Here is a 14,858-nt window from a genome sequence, read left to right on the forward strand (position 1 = left end):
GGTGGAGGAGAGGCCCTGATCTCTGGTGGGTACTGACCATGATCGGGGGAGAGCTGACCTCCCCGTCTCCACCATCTCCAGGACTTCGGTTTCCACAGCCAGATCTCAGAGCGCCTCCTGGATGTGAACGTGCCCTCCTCCATCCTGGATGGAGCCCAATGGGAGGTGAGTCTCTCTGGGGCTGGGCTGGGGCCTCATTTGGGGGGATAATCAAGAGCTGAGGCCTGCCCATCCCCAGGTGCATTTCTGGGAGTTCTCTCCCTTCTGATGCATCACGGCAGGGCCCTGACTGTGCCTGCGATGGGGCTTCTGGCGTTCGTGCTCTGTTGCTGCTGTGGCTTAAGGGTGTTCCCTGCCCCCCACTCCCTGTTTTGTCTCTTCATCTCTTCATTTGCACCTGTGCAAAAAAGCACTGTGCAGCTTGTGGATTTCAGGGCACTTCCTCACCTGACCCATTCAACCTCTGCAGCCACATCCTCAGCCCCCCTGCCTTGCCCTGGCTGTGCCCACCACCCTGCCTGCCGGCCTCCCCTTGTGCCCCAAGAGCTCTTTCTTGGTCTTGGAGGCCCACCTCTGACGTCACCTCCTCCATGCAGGATGAATCGGTTCTTCCCTCTGCTTCCCTTAGTGCTGCTGCTTTTGTTTTCTGGTTCTCTGTCTGCCCTGCCAGATATACGCTCTGGGCAGGCATGGGTGTCGTTGAACCCAGAGTAGGGGACAAAGATGACTCAGACACAGATCCTATCCGCAAGGAGCTTGAAGCCAAGGTCATTTTTAAATTTTTTCTTTTAGTATTGAAGGATGGTTTAATATTATGAATCTTCTAAATATATTTCATGATATCTGTGAATCAGAGGATAAAACCTTCTGATCACTTTGAGATCAAAAGGTATTTGATAAAAATTTAATATTTCTAAAAATAATAGCATTAAGGAAGCCATTTATTTAACATGATTAATATGATTTTTTTTCCTCAAAACAAGCACCAATATCATGGTGAAACACTAGCAAATATTTGCAAACAAAACCGACAAGAGATTAATCTCTAAAATATACAAACAGCTCGTGTAGCTCAATAACCAAAAAATCAAACAACCCAATCCAAAAATGGACAGAAGACCTAAACAGACATTTATTCAAAGCAGACAGACAGATGGTCAACAAATACATGAAAAAGTACTCAGGATCATTAGTTATTAGAGAAATGCAAATCAAAACTACAATGAGGTATCACTTTAGACTGGCTGGAATGGCCATCCTTAAAAAAAAAATCTGTAAAACATAAATGCCAACATCATTTTTGCCTCCTTTGTGGGATTATTCAGAGGAGAGAGGTTCTGACATGTGGTCTCTGCAGGTTTGAGGGGGTATTTGGTTTGGGTGAAACAAGCAAGGTATTTAATGGGAATCAAGCCTGGGAGCCCTTAATGAAGCCAGTCCTGAGTCAGGGTAGAGTTGTGAGTCCGGTTGATTGGAGCCTGACATGTTCCTCTCAGCTCTGGCTGATAAGCCTTCTGGGCCACTGCTTAGCCACCGGGTCCCTGCTGGACACTGGATCTCTCCCCCTCACTGCCTGCCCACCATTTGCATCACTGGAGGTCTGTAAAGGCACAGACAAGGCCAGGTGGTGTTCGTTAGGAAGGGTTTGGAGCAGGTGATTGGTGAGGTACCTTTGGCAGTAGGTAAGTGGGAAAGTCACCGAGTTGGCCAGGCAAGGTGATTTTCCATTGCTCTGACTCCCAAACCTGGCCAATATTAGAATCCTTAAGTGAAAGAAAGTGAAAGTCGCTCAGTCGTGTCCGACTCTTTGTGACCCCATGGACCCTGGAATTCTCCAGGCCAGAATACTAGAGTGGGTAGCCTTTCCCTTCTCCAGGGGATCTTCCCAACCCAGGGATCGAACCTAGGTCTCCCACATTGCAGGTAGATTCTTCACCAGCCGAGCCACAAGGGAAGCCCTTGGGGAGCTTTTAAAAAGAGTGGACCACCAGGGAAGTCCCTGTGATTTACTTAAGTGAAGACTGAATCGTGAACAAAAACAAAACCCCAGAACTGAGTTTAGGTTAGGGAAGGGGTGTCTTGAGCAGTCTTAGGCCAGAGGCTTAGAACAGGTATGTGTCTCCTCGTTCTGAAGAGTGCTGACGTGCCTGATGGCCTCGTCTGGTTCCTTTGACTCCCTTTCTGGGGCAGAAAGTTCTAGGGAGCAAGTAAAACTCGGCTCAAAGGGCCTCTGTGTGGGTACTTGCCCAAGGTGTCCCCTTTTCTCTGGCTCAGAGCTGGTTGAGTTTCTAGCAGAAAGGTGAATCAAGAAGGGAACAGACATTGTCTGCAGCTCATCCTTTCTGATTCAGGGCTCAGCCCCTCAATATTTATTACGATCACTGCACTTTGTGGGAGGGGACGCTCTCTGCTGAGCTGGTGTGATCTGTAGGGAAGACAAGTTGCAAGTTGAGCCCTGGAAGGGGAGGAGGCAGGGCGGGAGAAGGACGCCCGCCCCGCCATTGCCTGTGGGCTCTGCCTGGCTGATGCGATCAGGAATGGCAGCGCTGGCAGGGAGCCCTTCTGCTGCGGGCACCGGGAGGCACTCCCAGGCAACGTTTCTATTTTTAATGTAATTTGGGGGAGTTGGCTTTTAGTTCAGACCCTGCCCTTCCTCACCCATCCAGATGGCAGAGTCGGCCACAGCTGCCGGGGCTCAGGCTGCCAGTGGAGAGGCGTGGGGGGCTGCGGGCACGGGGCTGGGGACACGGAGGTGTGCCAGCCCGGCCGGAACCCTGCTGGGGAAGATGGAGTGGGCTGTCTCCAGCCCCACCTCTCCTGTTAACCCTCGTGTCCCAGAACAGACGGGGCCCCTGTGAGTGTGACAGAAGGAGTGCAGGTCCTAGGATGGGGACTGGCACTGGCGAAGCTGGGTTTCTTTTGTTTTGTTTTTTTAACCCCCAGGCTGGGGGAGAGGAGGAGGAGTGTGAGGAGAGCTGTGTTTGTGGCGTGCCTTTTTTGGGCTGGAGTTGGGTTTTATGTACATGATCTCATTTAATCCCCACTAGAAACCCTGTATACTGTGGTTCACTATCTCATTTTTAAAAAAATAATTTATTTCTCTTTGGCTGTGCTGGGTCTTCATTGCTGTGTGGGCTTTTCTCTCGTGGCGAGAGGGGCCCCTCTCTAACTGCAGCGTGTGGGCTTCTCATTGCAGTGACTTGTTGCATGTAGCATGGGCTCTCGGGCGCGGGGGCTTTAGTAGTTGCGGCTCCTGGGCCCTAGAGCACAGTCTCAATAGTTGTGGCACACAGGCTTAGTTACTCTGGGTGTGTGGGATCTTCCCGGTTCAGGGATGGAACCTGTGTCTCCTGCACTGGCAGACGAATTCTTTACCACTGAGCCACTTGACCTGGGGATCGAACCCATGTCTCTTGCGTTTCCTCCATTGCAGGCGAATTCTTTACCATGGAGCCACCGGGGAAACCCAAGGGAAGCCCTGCGATCGCATTTTGCAGTGGAGGAGGTGCTGGAACTAAGGGTTAAGTCCAGGCTGACAGCACTGCTCTACCCCTGAAACCTTACCCCTGCAGAAAATTGGTGAATGTATTAAGAATAGTCCTTTTCACCAGCTTGCTAACCTTGCCCAGACACCCGAACTTTAAAATGAGGTTTGGGGCTGACTCTTCGTTTCTTCTTTGCACTGTCCGGCAGGTATACTTCCTGATGAGGAAGGGGCACCATTGTCTAGTGATGGCACCTGGGTGTCGGGGGATCTCAGAATGGTGCAGAGGAGCGCTCCGCCTTCCTCCCTTCAGTTTGCCCTCACAGTGCCCTTCTCAGCTGGAGTACAGCTGTCTCTCATTTCACCATGTCTCCATCTCTCCAGGATCCTTCCTCTTTGATGTACTTTGTCTGCCGTCCCCAGTCCTGCTCACTGAATTTCAGCGTTCCCGATGATTAGTGGCTCTCGCGGTCGGGGGCCCGTGGATTTGGGGTATTCATGGACGTCTCTGCTTTCTCTGCAGCTGGCAGTGAATGTCTCCACCTGCAGGAGGCAGGGTTTTCTTTTCCTTGTGTGTTCTCCTTCAGCCTGTGGCTTCTGACTCTGCCTGCAGTGGCCGTGTGGTCTGACTCATCCTCCCCAGGGCAGCAAGGCTGGCTCTGGGAGCAGCTGTGAGCCTGGGGGCTTAGCCAGAGCTGCAGGGGCTTCATTGTACAGTAGACAGGCCTTCTCTTCTGCATCCCAAGTGGTTCTCCCTCACCGAGAGCCGCCTCTCAGTGCCCTCTCCTGGCATGGGCGTCAGTTAGAGGATTAAAGGACCCAATACAGACCCCCCCACCCCAATGTACACTTTCCACTGCTACTTGTCTGCAGGCCCGCAGGTTGGGAAGAGAAGACAAGGATGCCAGCCAGTCCAGCCAAGAGGAGCTGCAGAGCAAGCAATCCAGAGGCTCAGAGAGGTACTGTGCATGGGAGGCGGCCCTTGAGAACTTTGGGATGGCGTGGACTTGGGGCCAGAATCCCTGCCTTTGGTCTGCGTGTCTCAGTGTGCTCCTGTCTGAAGGCAGGTGATGAACTGACTGGATGGCCGTGCAGAGTCTGTGTGTGTGTATGCGTGCAGATGTGCACACGCAAACCAAGACAGAGGTGGGAGGTACTGCCGCAGCGTTTGTTGGGACTTTGTGCCCACAGCACTGTTGCGGGGCCAGGACTCTGTCCTCTTCACCCAACTGGATGCAGCCTCGTGTGTCCTTGGTCCTGGGTCAGGGCTGGATAGTCAGTCTGCCAGAAGTCTGGGGGACCATGCTAGAGGATTGGTGCTGCAGCTCAGAGCTCTGAGCCAGGCCTAGCCACATCACAGATGGCTGCAGGGGTGTGTGTGTGTGTGTGTGTCTGTGTCTGTCTCTGTCTGTGTGTGTGTGTGTCTGTGTGTCTGTATCTGTGTCTGTGTGTGTGTGTTTGTGAGATTGAGAGACGGGCTTCTAGCTTCTCAGGCCTGGGCCCACGAAAGAGAAGGGTTTCCACCCTGGCAGGGGAAGAGGGTGGTCATTCTACTTTTTGAACCTTTCAAAGCTATCAGCATTTTTACTTCCTCAAAGTTACAGCTTCATGCGTTTTCTGTAGAGTGACCATTTCTATTTTTCTCCCTCTTTCTACTCAGTTCTTCTATCACTCCCCCCACTCCCAGACCCCAGAGATGGTGGGGATAGATATACCTGTGAGTGTGCCCAGATGTCACTCCTGGGCCACGCAAATGCAGCCCATGGACCTGGGAGGGCTGAGTCCAGTCCAGGCAGAGGGCGAGCTCAGCTCAGTAGGGAGCTTCTCCGTCCTGCTTTTCTGGCCATGTTGCCCTCCTTGGAGGCGGGGCCAGGACTGGGGTCCAGCCCGGAGGAGGCATGGACCTGGGTCCACGTGCTCCCCTCTGCGGTTCTCCTGCTGCCGTCTGAGCGGAGGCTCTGACTCTGCTCTCTGCTCAGGTTATCTCCCCCTCTTCTGCATGGGAAGCGGCTCCAGAGTCTCCTTCACAGCCAGGCCACCAACGAAGGGCCTCCGCAGGCCCCAGAGGGGCAGCCTGAGCGGAAGGAGGCAGCGGAGCCTGAGGAGGGCTCTCTGGGCAGCCCACCACCCTCTGTTTCCCTGCAGAGGTAAGGGCTGTCTGGAAGCCTCCCAGGGTTGGGGGGCAGTGGGTCTGGAGAGGTGGGGAGAGCAGGGGTCGGGTTTGCAGCCTAAGCAGCAGCAATGGAGGTTTCTGGTTAGTGCTTCATATGAACTGAGGAGGGAGGAAATCTGCCTCTTCCTAGTCTGCAGCTGCAATCAGGATGCACAGGCTGGTTAGGGGAGCTTAGAAACTCTGGCACAAGGAAGTGTCTCTTCTGACCCATCTGCCCCCTGCCAGGGGCTAGGGCAGAGTCTGCTGTCACCCGGGCTGGGCCGTTCCTGTCGGAGGGGGTGGCCATGTCTCCTGGTCCCCACGGGCTAGCCCCCTTCTTCCCCATGATCATCCCACTGCTAGTCATTCAGCAAGCCCTGGGGGTGGAGGGAGCCCTGCTAGTGCTGGGCCCTAGGTCAGGGAGGTGCAGTGCCCCGGGCTTTCCCCAGGAAGAGAAAGATGCTGGCCTTAGAGCTCACCCAGCTGAAATGAGTCACAGGGGAGGCAGAGCAGCAGCAGCCACAGAGCCCCTGCTGTATGGGGAGGTGGGGAGCAGAGCTGAGACCCAAGGCCTGAGACGGCACGTGTTGCTGGGGCTGCCTCCTCCCTTGTCCCCATCAGAGCCCTTTGGCCCCAAGCGGGGTACACCTGGAGCCTCTCACCTTCCTCTGGCTTTAACGCAGTTCCTTCCTTGTTGCTGTCAAGGGAGGCGCTCCCAAGCCCACCTGCTGCCCACGAGAGGGGCGAGGAACGGTGTCCCCAGGCCGAGGGGCCAGGCCCTGGGCAGGAAGAGCCCGAGGAGAAGGTGGCCGTCAGCCCCACCCCGCCAGGCTCTCCAGAGGTGTAAGGGCTAGTTTCCATGTCTGTCCCTGCCCTCCATTGTGTGGATTGCTTTAGTGCCCATCCCGTCTTGGGTGGTGGGGAGAGGGTTCTCTGGCCCTGGCTCAAGGAGTGAAGTGGGGGGAAAGGGAGCGTACCCTTGGTTCTGTGTGCAGCCTTGACCCCTAAGCAGCTCCCAGGGCTCCCCTCGCCAGCACCTAGGGTATGAGGCTGGAAGCAAGGGGGCAGAGTACCTTCTGGGCCCTTAGAAGAAACCTGGTCAACCACGTTTTCCGCTCTATCAAGCATTGTTTTCCTTTAAAAAATTATTGAGGTATTTATGTACCTGGTTGTATGTACACGTGAGTTGTACAAGTCAGTGAATGTTTATATACGTATGCACCATATCACAGGCTTCCCTGGTGGCTCAAGACAGTGAAGAATCTGCCTACTATGCAGGAAACCTGGGCTCGACCCCTGGGTCAGGCAGATCCCCTGGGGAAGGGAACGGCTACCCACTCCAGTATCCTTGCCTGTAGAATTCCGTGGACAGAGGAGCCTGGTGGGCTGCAGTTCATGGGTTGCAAAGAGTCGGACATGACTGAGTGACTAACACTTTTCACACACCGTATCACAACCTCCCAGATGTTTTAGAGCATTTCCGTCCCTCCTGTAAGCTTCCTTGGGCTTCTTTCCTCTTAGTCCACCTGCCCCTGGTCACCACTCTTCCGGCTTGTCACATAGATTCATTTTTCCTGTTCCCCAACTTCACGTGAATGGAATTATCCAGTACACAATGTAGCTCTTTTGCGCATGGGTTCACAGCTCACCTACTTTGTTCCACTTCTAAAACTTAGAAACCTTTTAGCTCTTCTCCCCCTCTCTTGCCTCTTTTACAGATGAGGAAACTGAGGTTCAGAAGGGTGAAGGGATTTGCCCAAGGTCACATTGCTAGTTGATTGAAGAATTAGATCTAGATTCTAGTCTCTGGAGCCTTTGACTTCTGTCTCTTGGTCTGCAGCCACTGTCTTTTCCCTGCGTGGTGTCAGGGTTTCAGGGTGATATAGTTGTTCCTGCCTGTGAGCTGAGCAGTACAGAAGGATTAAGAGTCCTCAGGATTGGGGCTGATTGTTGAGCAGACAGGTTCACGCACTGGTTACTCACAGTAAGTGTCGCCAAGGGCTGGTGGGACCCAGGAACACACGTTCTCCTGTGGCGCTCTGTAGTGCTGAAGGAGTGATGCAGGGAAGGGCTGGCCCCCTTTTCAGGTGGTGGTCCAGCCCAGTGACAGCGCTGCCCCTGAGGAATGACGTGGCTTTCCCTGATCTCCTTGGTGGCTGTGGACAGCCAGATCAGGATGCTTATGATGAGGACAGGAGGTGAGCGGGCTTCAGAAACAGGATGCTCTGGGCAGAGGTCAGAGGGCGTTTTCCCAGGACTTCTGGGAGAGAAGTTGGGCAGTGAGGCTCCGCCCGGCCGCCCGGGCTGACAAGTCCTCCTCTGTGTTTCTCCTCCCATCCCTGCTGGGCCGCCCTCTCCTTGACCCCACAGTTTCAGTTTACACGGTGCTCTTAGGAGATGTCCTCTGCTCCTTTCCTGGAGTCTTCTCAGGCTCTAGAACTTCCTTGCTATTGACCTTTCAGTTCAGTTCAGTTCAGTTCAGTCGCTCAGTCGTGTCCGACTCTTTGCGACCCCATGAATCACAGCACAGCTGCCCTAAGAATGGATTTGTTCTCTGGGTTTCGCGGGGCAGTGACTCTGTGCCTCATTTGTATCCATGGAATTTTAATTTGCAAAGGTGACTGAGTGACGACACGGAGAGGCCGATGCCACTGAAAGAAGAATTTATTCCTTATATTTCCAGAGAGGAGAGGGCATGCCATGCCAGGCGGGGCCACGTGGGGAAGGACCAGAGTTGGTCAGGAGGGGAAAGAAGCGAGAAGGAAGAGCATGACCCGGAGCTGTTACTGGAGTTTTCATGGGAAGCAATGGGTGAGGCGGGGTGAGTACTCGAGCGAGTGTAGGGGGGGATGTTTGGATAATTTTGGATGGCTTTGGGCTCTGGGCATGGTCTCTGGTTGCCTGGGGCCCGGCCCTGGGTGTTCTGGGGCATGGGAAATAGATTAGGAGATGGTAGGGGTGGATTTGCTTAGGGAAGACATATTCCCTTTGCTGTCTATAAGGATTGCCTGGTCCGGGGAGGGGCACCCTCTCCTTGACCAGCCGACTTCTTCAGATATTGTAACACTGTAAAATATAGAGAATAAAAAACATGATGAGGAGGGTCTGTCACCTGCATGGATGTTGTCAAGCTGAATCAGGAGGAGTTGGGAGCACAGGGAGGTCAGAGTGCAGGCGGGTCCAGCAAGCAGCCACTGCTGTGTGCGCTCTATGGCTGGAAGGCCTGGGTCTGGGAAATAAGTGTATCCTTCCCTCTGTCTTCCCAGCATCTTTCATGAGGTGTTTGTAGAGAGAGAAGGCAAATGGATTAAAACCACTGTGCTGAAGAAAGAGACTCACAGACTTAGAGAATGAACTTATGGTTGCGGGGAAGGGATAGTCAAGAGAGTTTGGGATGGACAGGTTCAGGCTGCTCTATTTACAATGGATAACCAACAAGGACCTACTGTATAGCACATGAAACTCTGCTCAGTGTTATATGGCAGCCTGGATGGGAGGGGAGTTTAGGGGAGTATGGCTGAGTCCTTCTGCTGTCCACCTGAGACTGTCACAGCATTGTTAATTGATTATCGTTTGTTCGTTCGTTCAGTCGCTCAGTCTTGTCCGACTCTTTGCGACCCCGTGGACTGTAGTCTACCAGGCTTCTCCGTCCATGGGATTCTCTAGGCAAGAATACTGGAGTGGGTTACCATTTCCTTCTCCAGGGGATCTTCCCGACCCAGCCCAATATAAAATGGGCTGTCCTTGTGACTCAGACGATGAAGAATCTGCCTGTAATGCAGGAGACCCGGGTTTGATCCCTGAGTCAGGAAGAGCCTCTGGAAAAGGGAATGGCTACCCACTCCAGTATTCTTGCCTGGAGAATAGAAGAACCTGGTTGGCACAGTCTATGGGGTCGCAAAGAGTCGGACACAACTGAGGGACTAACTAAAACTTCAGTGTAAAATAAAAAGTAAAAAAAAAAAACCCACTGGGTTGAAAATGAGTGGAGACAGAATCCCTGGTAGTGATCTGAGTTTTAGTGGTGGCACGGCCATGTCAGGACTGTGGGTACCACAGCCCTCTTCCCTCTCCTCCCTCCCTGCCCGTCCCTCCTCGCTTTCCCTCGTATGTCTCAGAGTAACTCGGCCGGCAGCCTGAACCGACGTTCTGCTGAGCCTCCTCTCGGCCGCTCGCTGTTGGAAACTGGGTCTGATGGTGATGCCTGAGGAGTGGCCTAGAAATCAGACCTGCCTCTTCCCCTGGAGGCTTTGACTTCCCAGGCATGTCATAGATCTTTCAGGCTCACTGTTGACCACGTTGGACCTAAGCTGGGAGTTTGGGATACTCAGTCTTGAAAACAGGGACACGGTGAAGAGGCCCGCTGGAAAAGCAGCCCCGACCTGCCTGCATGCCAGGCGTGCAGGCAGGCTCAGCGGTGCGTGCAGCCTGGGTGCGTGCTGTCACGCTGGCTGGTGCTCTGTCTCTCCGCAGCATCTGTCCCTAGGGCCCCACATAGCTCCGCAGCCCACAGGGGAGAGAGACATTAAAAGGTACTATCTCAGGGAAAAAAAAGATGTTTTCAGCTCAGGTTGAAAATGAGTTGGAGGGTTGATGAGGCAGAGAGCTGTGGCGGTGGCAGGGTTGGGGGGAGGCTCTTTCCCCGGGCGGGATTCTCAGAGGAGGTGGCGGCTACATCTTACATCAGCATCAGTCTGGGCTGCGTCAGGGGACTGAGAGGAAGCGGGAATTGGAAGGAGGGAGATGGGCTTGGGAGCAGAAGGGCACTGAAGACAGAGCTCAGGATCTTTTCTGCTCTAGTCACGATTTTAGGAAAGATCCTAATGGTATTTCAGAGACTTCGGTAGACTTTTGTCTGTTTCTTCGGTCTCTGGCCTCAAGGGACTGGAAGGGAATTCCAGAACCCGCGTTTCCTTCTTCTGTGCTAGTCTGATCCCACCCGCCACCTTCCATCTGCTGCAGAGCAGGGTCTGAGGGCGGACGGGGGTTCTGCATCCCCTGCAGGCTGGCTCCCCTTCTGGGACTCTGGCCCCACCCCTCCTTGATTCAGACCCCGCTCGTGGGCTGCTGTGGTCCACTCTGCCACAGGGCCAGTCCTGCCACAGGCTGAGCATCGCAGGAGAAGGTGGTGCTTAGGTGGCCAGACCAATTTCTAATGTAAGATTTAAGGGCCTGGGCCTGCACACGCATCCTTGGCTTTAGGAAAGCCACTCTGGGAAGCAAAATACTTTATCCCACTTATGTTTCCATTGCTTAAAATGTTCTTGGGGTTTCTCTTTGGCTATTTCCTTCAAGAGCCAAAATATGCTCAACAGAACAGCCTTCATGACTTTGTAGACATCTCTTTAACCAATCCCATTGTTCCTTGTCTAACCACCTGCCTTTTGCATCCCAGTTAGAATTCCTTTTACCCATTTCCACACGGTGAATTCACTCTAGGCAGATGAAGTTGCGGCACTGTTGAGATATGGAGCCTGGCATTTTGGATGTGCCCTGCTACTCTCTCTGGCTTAGGGAAGGGCCTCCTGCCTGGCTCCCTTGGCATTGTGGAAAGAGGTTGCGCATTCCTGGGCCTCCAAAGACTATTCTGGGCCTCAGGGCTAGGAGACATGCTGCTGCTTCTCCTGCTGGCTCCTAAGCATTGACCTCTGATCAGTTTCGAGAGTCAGGGAGTAGCCTCTGGGGACTTCCCAAACTGCCGGCATGAGCCTCAAGTAACAGGGAGAGCCCTGGTAGGAGATGGAGCCAGGGTCTTGAACCCACTTGGGAGGAGTCCATGAGGGACAGAAGTTGCCCTCTTCTCCTGCCGCCAGCTCCTGAGCCATGTCTCTGGGTGTTCACTCAGGCCCTCCCTCACACAGCTGCAGAGGGGCTTATCGTATAGAACAGGGGTCTCCAACCTCCAGGATCTAGTGCCTGATGACTTGAGGCGGAGCTGGTAGAGTGATCATAGAAATAGAGTACACAGTAAATGTAACGCACGTGAGCCATCCCCAGACCATCCCCGCACCCCTGGTTTGTGGAAAAATTGTCTTGCATGAAACCAGTTCCTGGTGCCAAAGAGGTTGGGGGCCGCTGCTGTGGAACAGATGCTGCCCTTGTGTTCGAGAGGGTAGCTATGCTGCTCACCCTCGGGCGACCTGATGTGCCCGTACGACTCCTGACCAGGGGCCCTCCGTTAGGCCTCCGTTTGGGATATTAGGTGTCTGTATAAACCCTGGTGCCAGAAGGTGGGTGAGCAGTAAACCGAGTGAAATGCTGCTCCCACCCTTGGCAGGCGATCTGCAGAGCCCGCGGCTCCCCGGGAGCAGCTCTCAGAGGCCGCGCTGGAGGCCACAGAAGAGGCCGTGGCCCAAGAACTCGAGCAAGAACAGACACGGCTCCTGGAGTCCAAGCGAGAAAAGATGGAGCGGCTGCGGGAGAAGCTGTGGCAGGAGGAGGAGGCGGAGGCCCTGCGACTTCACCAGCAGAAAGAGAAGGCGCTCAGGTCCTGCCGCCCCCCGGCCAGCCACACTGGCCACCGCAGGGATGCCTGTGCCCCTCCAGGACGACTCCTCTCCGTCCCGGGTGGAGGGTGGGCTCCCTGGCCAAGACCTGTGCCTTTCCTCTTTTGGGAAGGGACTTGAGAGACATGATAGTAATGGGGATGGCCGGTATTGTTTGAGAGATTACTCTGATCCATGTGCTTTATGTCTGCTAATTCGTTCAGTCCTTGGGAACGGCCCTTAGGAATTTCTGTCATCAAGTCCGTTTTGTGAAATTTATAATGTAGATGAGGAAGCTGAGGCACGGGAAGGTTAAGTAGCTTGTCCAACGTGTGGAGCCTCATAAGCAGCAGAGCCTGGAGTAACAGTCCAGGCAGTTTGTCTCCAGAGCCTGCTTCTTTCTTTTTTTAAAGACACTATTCTTTATTTTTTTACTTTGGCTGCACCACGCAGCATGGGGGAGTTTAGTTCCCTGACCAGGGATTGAACCCATACCCACTGCAGTGGAAGCTTGGAGTCTTAACCACTGGACTGCCAGGGAGGTCCCCTGCTTTTGTTTTTTTAATAATTTTTTATTTATTTAATTTTTGGCTACACTGGGTCTTCATTGTTTTGCGCAGGCTTTCTCTAGTTGCGGTGAGTGGGGGCTGCTCTCTTGTTGCAGTGGAGCATGGGCTCTAGGGCACGCGGGCTTCAGTTGTGCCTCCCCAGCTCTAGAGCATGGGCTCAGTACTTAAGGCGCACGGCTTAGTTGCTCCTTGGTGTGTGAAATCTTTGCAGACCAGGGATCGAACCCATGTCCCTTGCGTTGGCAGGTGGATTCTTATCCACTGCGCCACCAGGGAAGTCCCAGAGCCCGTTTTCTTAATGACTGCACTGTCCTCTCTGCTGGGAGTCAGGGCCCTGTGGGGACCCAGTGAGATCGGTAGGGAGCATGTGATAAGGCGTGAGGTGCTCTTGCCCAGGACCCAGAAGTCTCTGTCTGGGTTCCTACTCTTTGAGTAGGTGACAGGCAAGCCCTTGACAAATGTAGCACATAAGGTCCGGCTGGGCCTGCGTGTGTAGGATTGTGTGTTTCTGTGCTGGAGTTCTGGTTTTTATAGGAAAAGGCAGTTGAGGGCTGGCATGATGGCTCCACAATAAAGCGTCACCAGGTGTCCTTTCATCCGTCTGTCATCTTTCGTGCTGAGTTTTACTCTCAGGCTGTCTTCACAGTCCAGTGTAGCTGCTGGGTCTCCAGCCATCGTATCTGTTCCAGGCAGGAAGTATAGGGCACCTTCTAGCTCATTCAGTCCCTTCGAAGGCACTTTGATGGAAACTTTACCCAATAATTTCTGTCTCTCACTGGCCACTCCTACTTGCAGAGGGTGCAAAGTTGACTGAGGAATGTAATCCTTTAGCTGGTCTCTGGGCCTGAGAGAATAAAATTAGGGTTCTCTTAGTAAAGAAAAGTGGGAGAATGGATATTGAGAGGGTAATAAACCATCTCTGTCACAGTCCCAGGTTGCGGAAAGTGCTACGAAAAGATGTTAATGTGTTTCACTTACTTGGCAGTTAAGCTAAAGGCTAAATCTTGTCCTCTTGGCTGGAAGGTCCCGAAGTGCTATAGACTTACTATTTTTATATCATACATGGCAAAGACTGAATAAAATATTTATGGTTAATTTAGAGAAACTAACAGAAAACCAGCACCCAACTGCCCAGAGGCTTGGGGAGAATCTCTCTCATTAGCCCAACACAGGCTCTGCTGACCAGGGTCCATCCTGTGTCACCCCTCCTGGATCCCCCTGCCAGAGAGCACCCCAAAGAATAGATGGTCCCAGGCATTCTCCTCTTCCAGCCGCCTGGAACTTGGGGTAGGGGCCTCTCAAACAGAGTGCGACTCAGCTTACCTTGAGAGGCAGTGCCTAGGAGGAAATAACTAGTTGTGTCTCCCTACCAGGCTCCTCTCTCTCTCTGGCCACCCTGGGCTGTGCTGACTGCTTTCTGTCCCTTCCCGAACCCCCCAATTTCAGAGGGGCCTCCTAGAGCCCTCCTAAATTGTAGTGAAAACCAGCCTGTTGAAAAGTGTCTGACTCAGGGCCTGAAACACGATAGTTGCTCAATAAAAGTTGGCTCTTGGTTGTGTTTTCAGTTGAAATCAGTCCAGTGCTGGTGGTCTTGACTAACTGATTTCTCTGTGGGCAGTGCCTTGCCTGGCTCTCTTCAAAGTAGTTTGTCATGAGAAGCCTGTTTCTGTTTACACAGGAGCCTTTCTGAGGGGTAGGGTCTCCTCTCTGCTGGGAAATTACCACTTGGTAGAAATTTCTGGAAGCAACAACTGACCTTGTAGCAAATATTTCTTGAATGAGAAAGCAGGCAGGCAGGCTGACGCTTAGTTTCTTTAGTTAAGAAACAGAGAAACTGAGTTTAGTTGTAAGCTGAAGAGAGGAGAACCTTGTAAAACGCAGGACTTAACTGCTAAAGACCCTTCCATTCTGTGGTGATATGTGTATGATTTAGCCTTGCGACAAAGAGAAAGGGTTTCTGGGGAATATAGCAGGAAGAATCTTTAAATTTTCTGTCATTATGGAAGAGAGCAGCGGTGTTGATAGCTGAAAATAGAAAATGATCCGAAGTCTTTTCTGGCTCTGGAATTCACTGCAGAAGCTTTTCCGAGAGATTGTCTTCTGAATCTTGTTTTTCTCAGGCTTGAACTCCCTGAGTGTGCAGCACTGGTCACGGGACAGCCCCTGGT

General features: G+C 53.0%; 1 protein-coding gene across 10 annotated transcripts in view; it reads left to right on the forward strand.

Annotated features, from left to right (window-relative positions):
• CEP164 (centrosomal protein 164) overlaps positions 1–14,858 on the forward strand; it is a 71,855-nt gene that overhangs the window by 44,340 nt on the left and 12,657 nt on the right. For 2 of the 10 annotated variants that reach the window (XM_088842953.1, XM_055423087.2), the window contains 7 exons: positions 82–165; positions 3,434–3,505; positions 4,358–4,443; positions 5,464–5,631; positions 6,342–6,479; positions 8,320–8,457; positions 11,914–12,123. In XM_088842953.1, coding sequence (XP_088699079.1) covers positions 82–165; positions 3,434–3,505; positions 4,358–4,443; positions 5,464–5,631; positions 6,342–6,479; positions 8,320–8,457; positions 11,914–12,123 — 896 coding nt within the window. The remainder of the gene's footprint in view (positions 1–81; positions 166–3,433; positions 3,506–4,357; positions 4,444–5,463; positions 5,632–6,341; positions 6,480–8,319; positions 8,458–11,913; positions 12,124–14,858) is intronic. The other 8 variants (XM_088842955.1, XM_055423088.2, XM_088842951.1 and 5 more) reach the window with 7 other exon arrangements.

This window comes from Moschus berezovskii, chromosome 14 (assembly GCF_049115385.1).
Source record: "Moschus berezovskii isolate FMDL1 chromosome 14, NW_MosBer_1.0, whole genome shotgun sequence".
Classification (NCBI taxonomy): Eukaryota; Metazoa; Chordata; class Mammalia; order Artiodactyla; family Moschidae; genus Moschus; species Moschus berezovskii.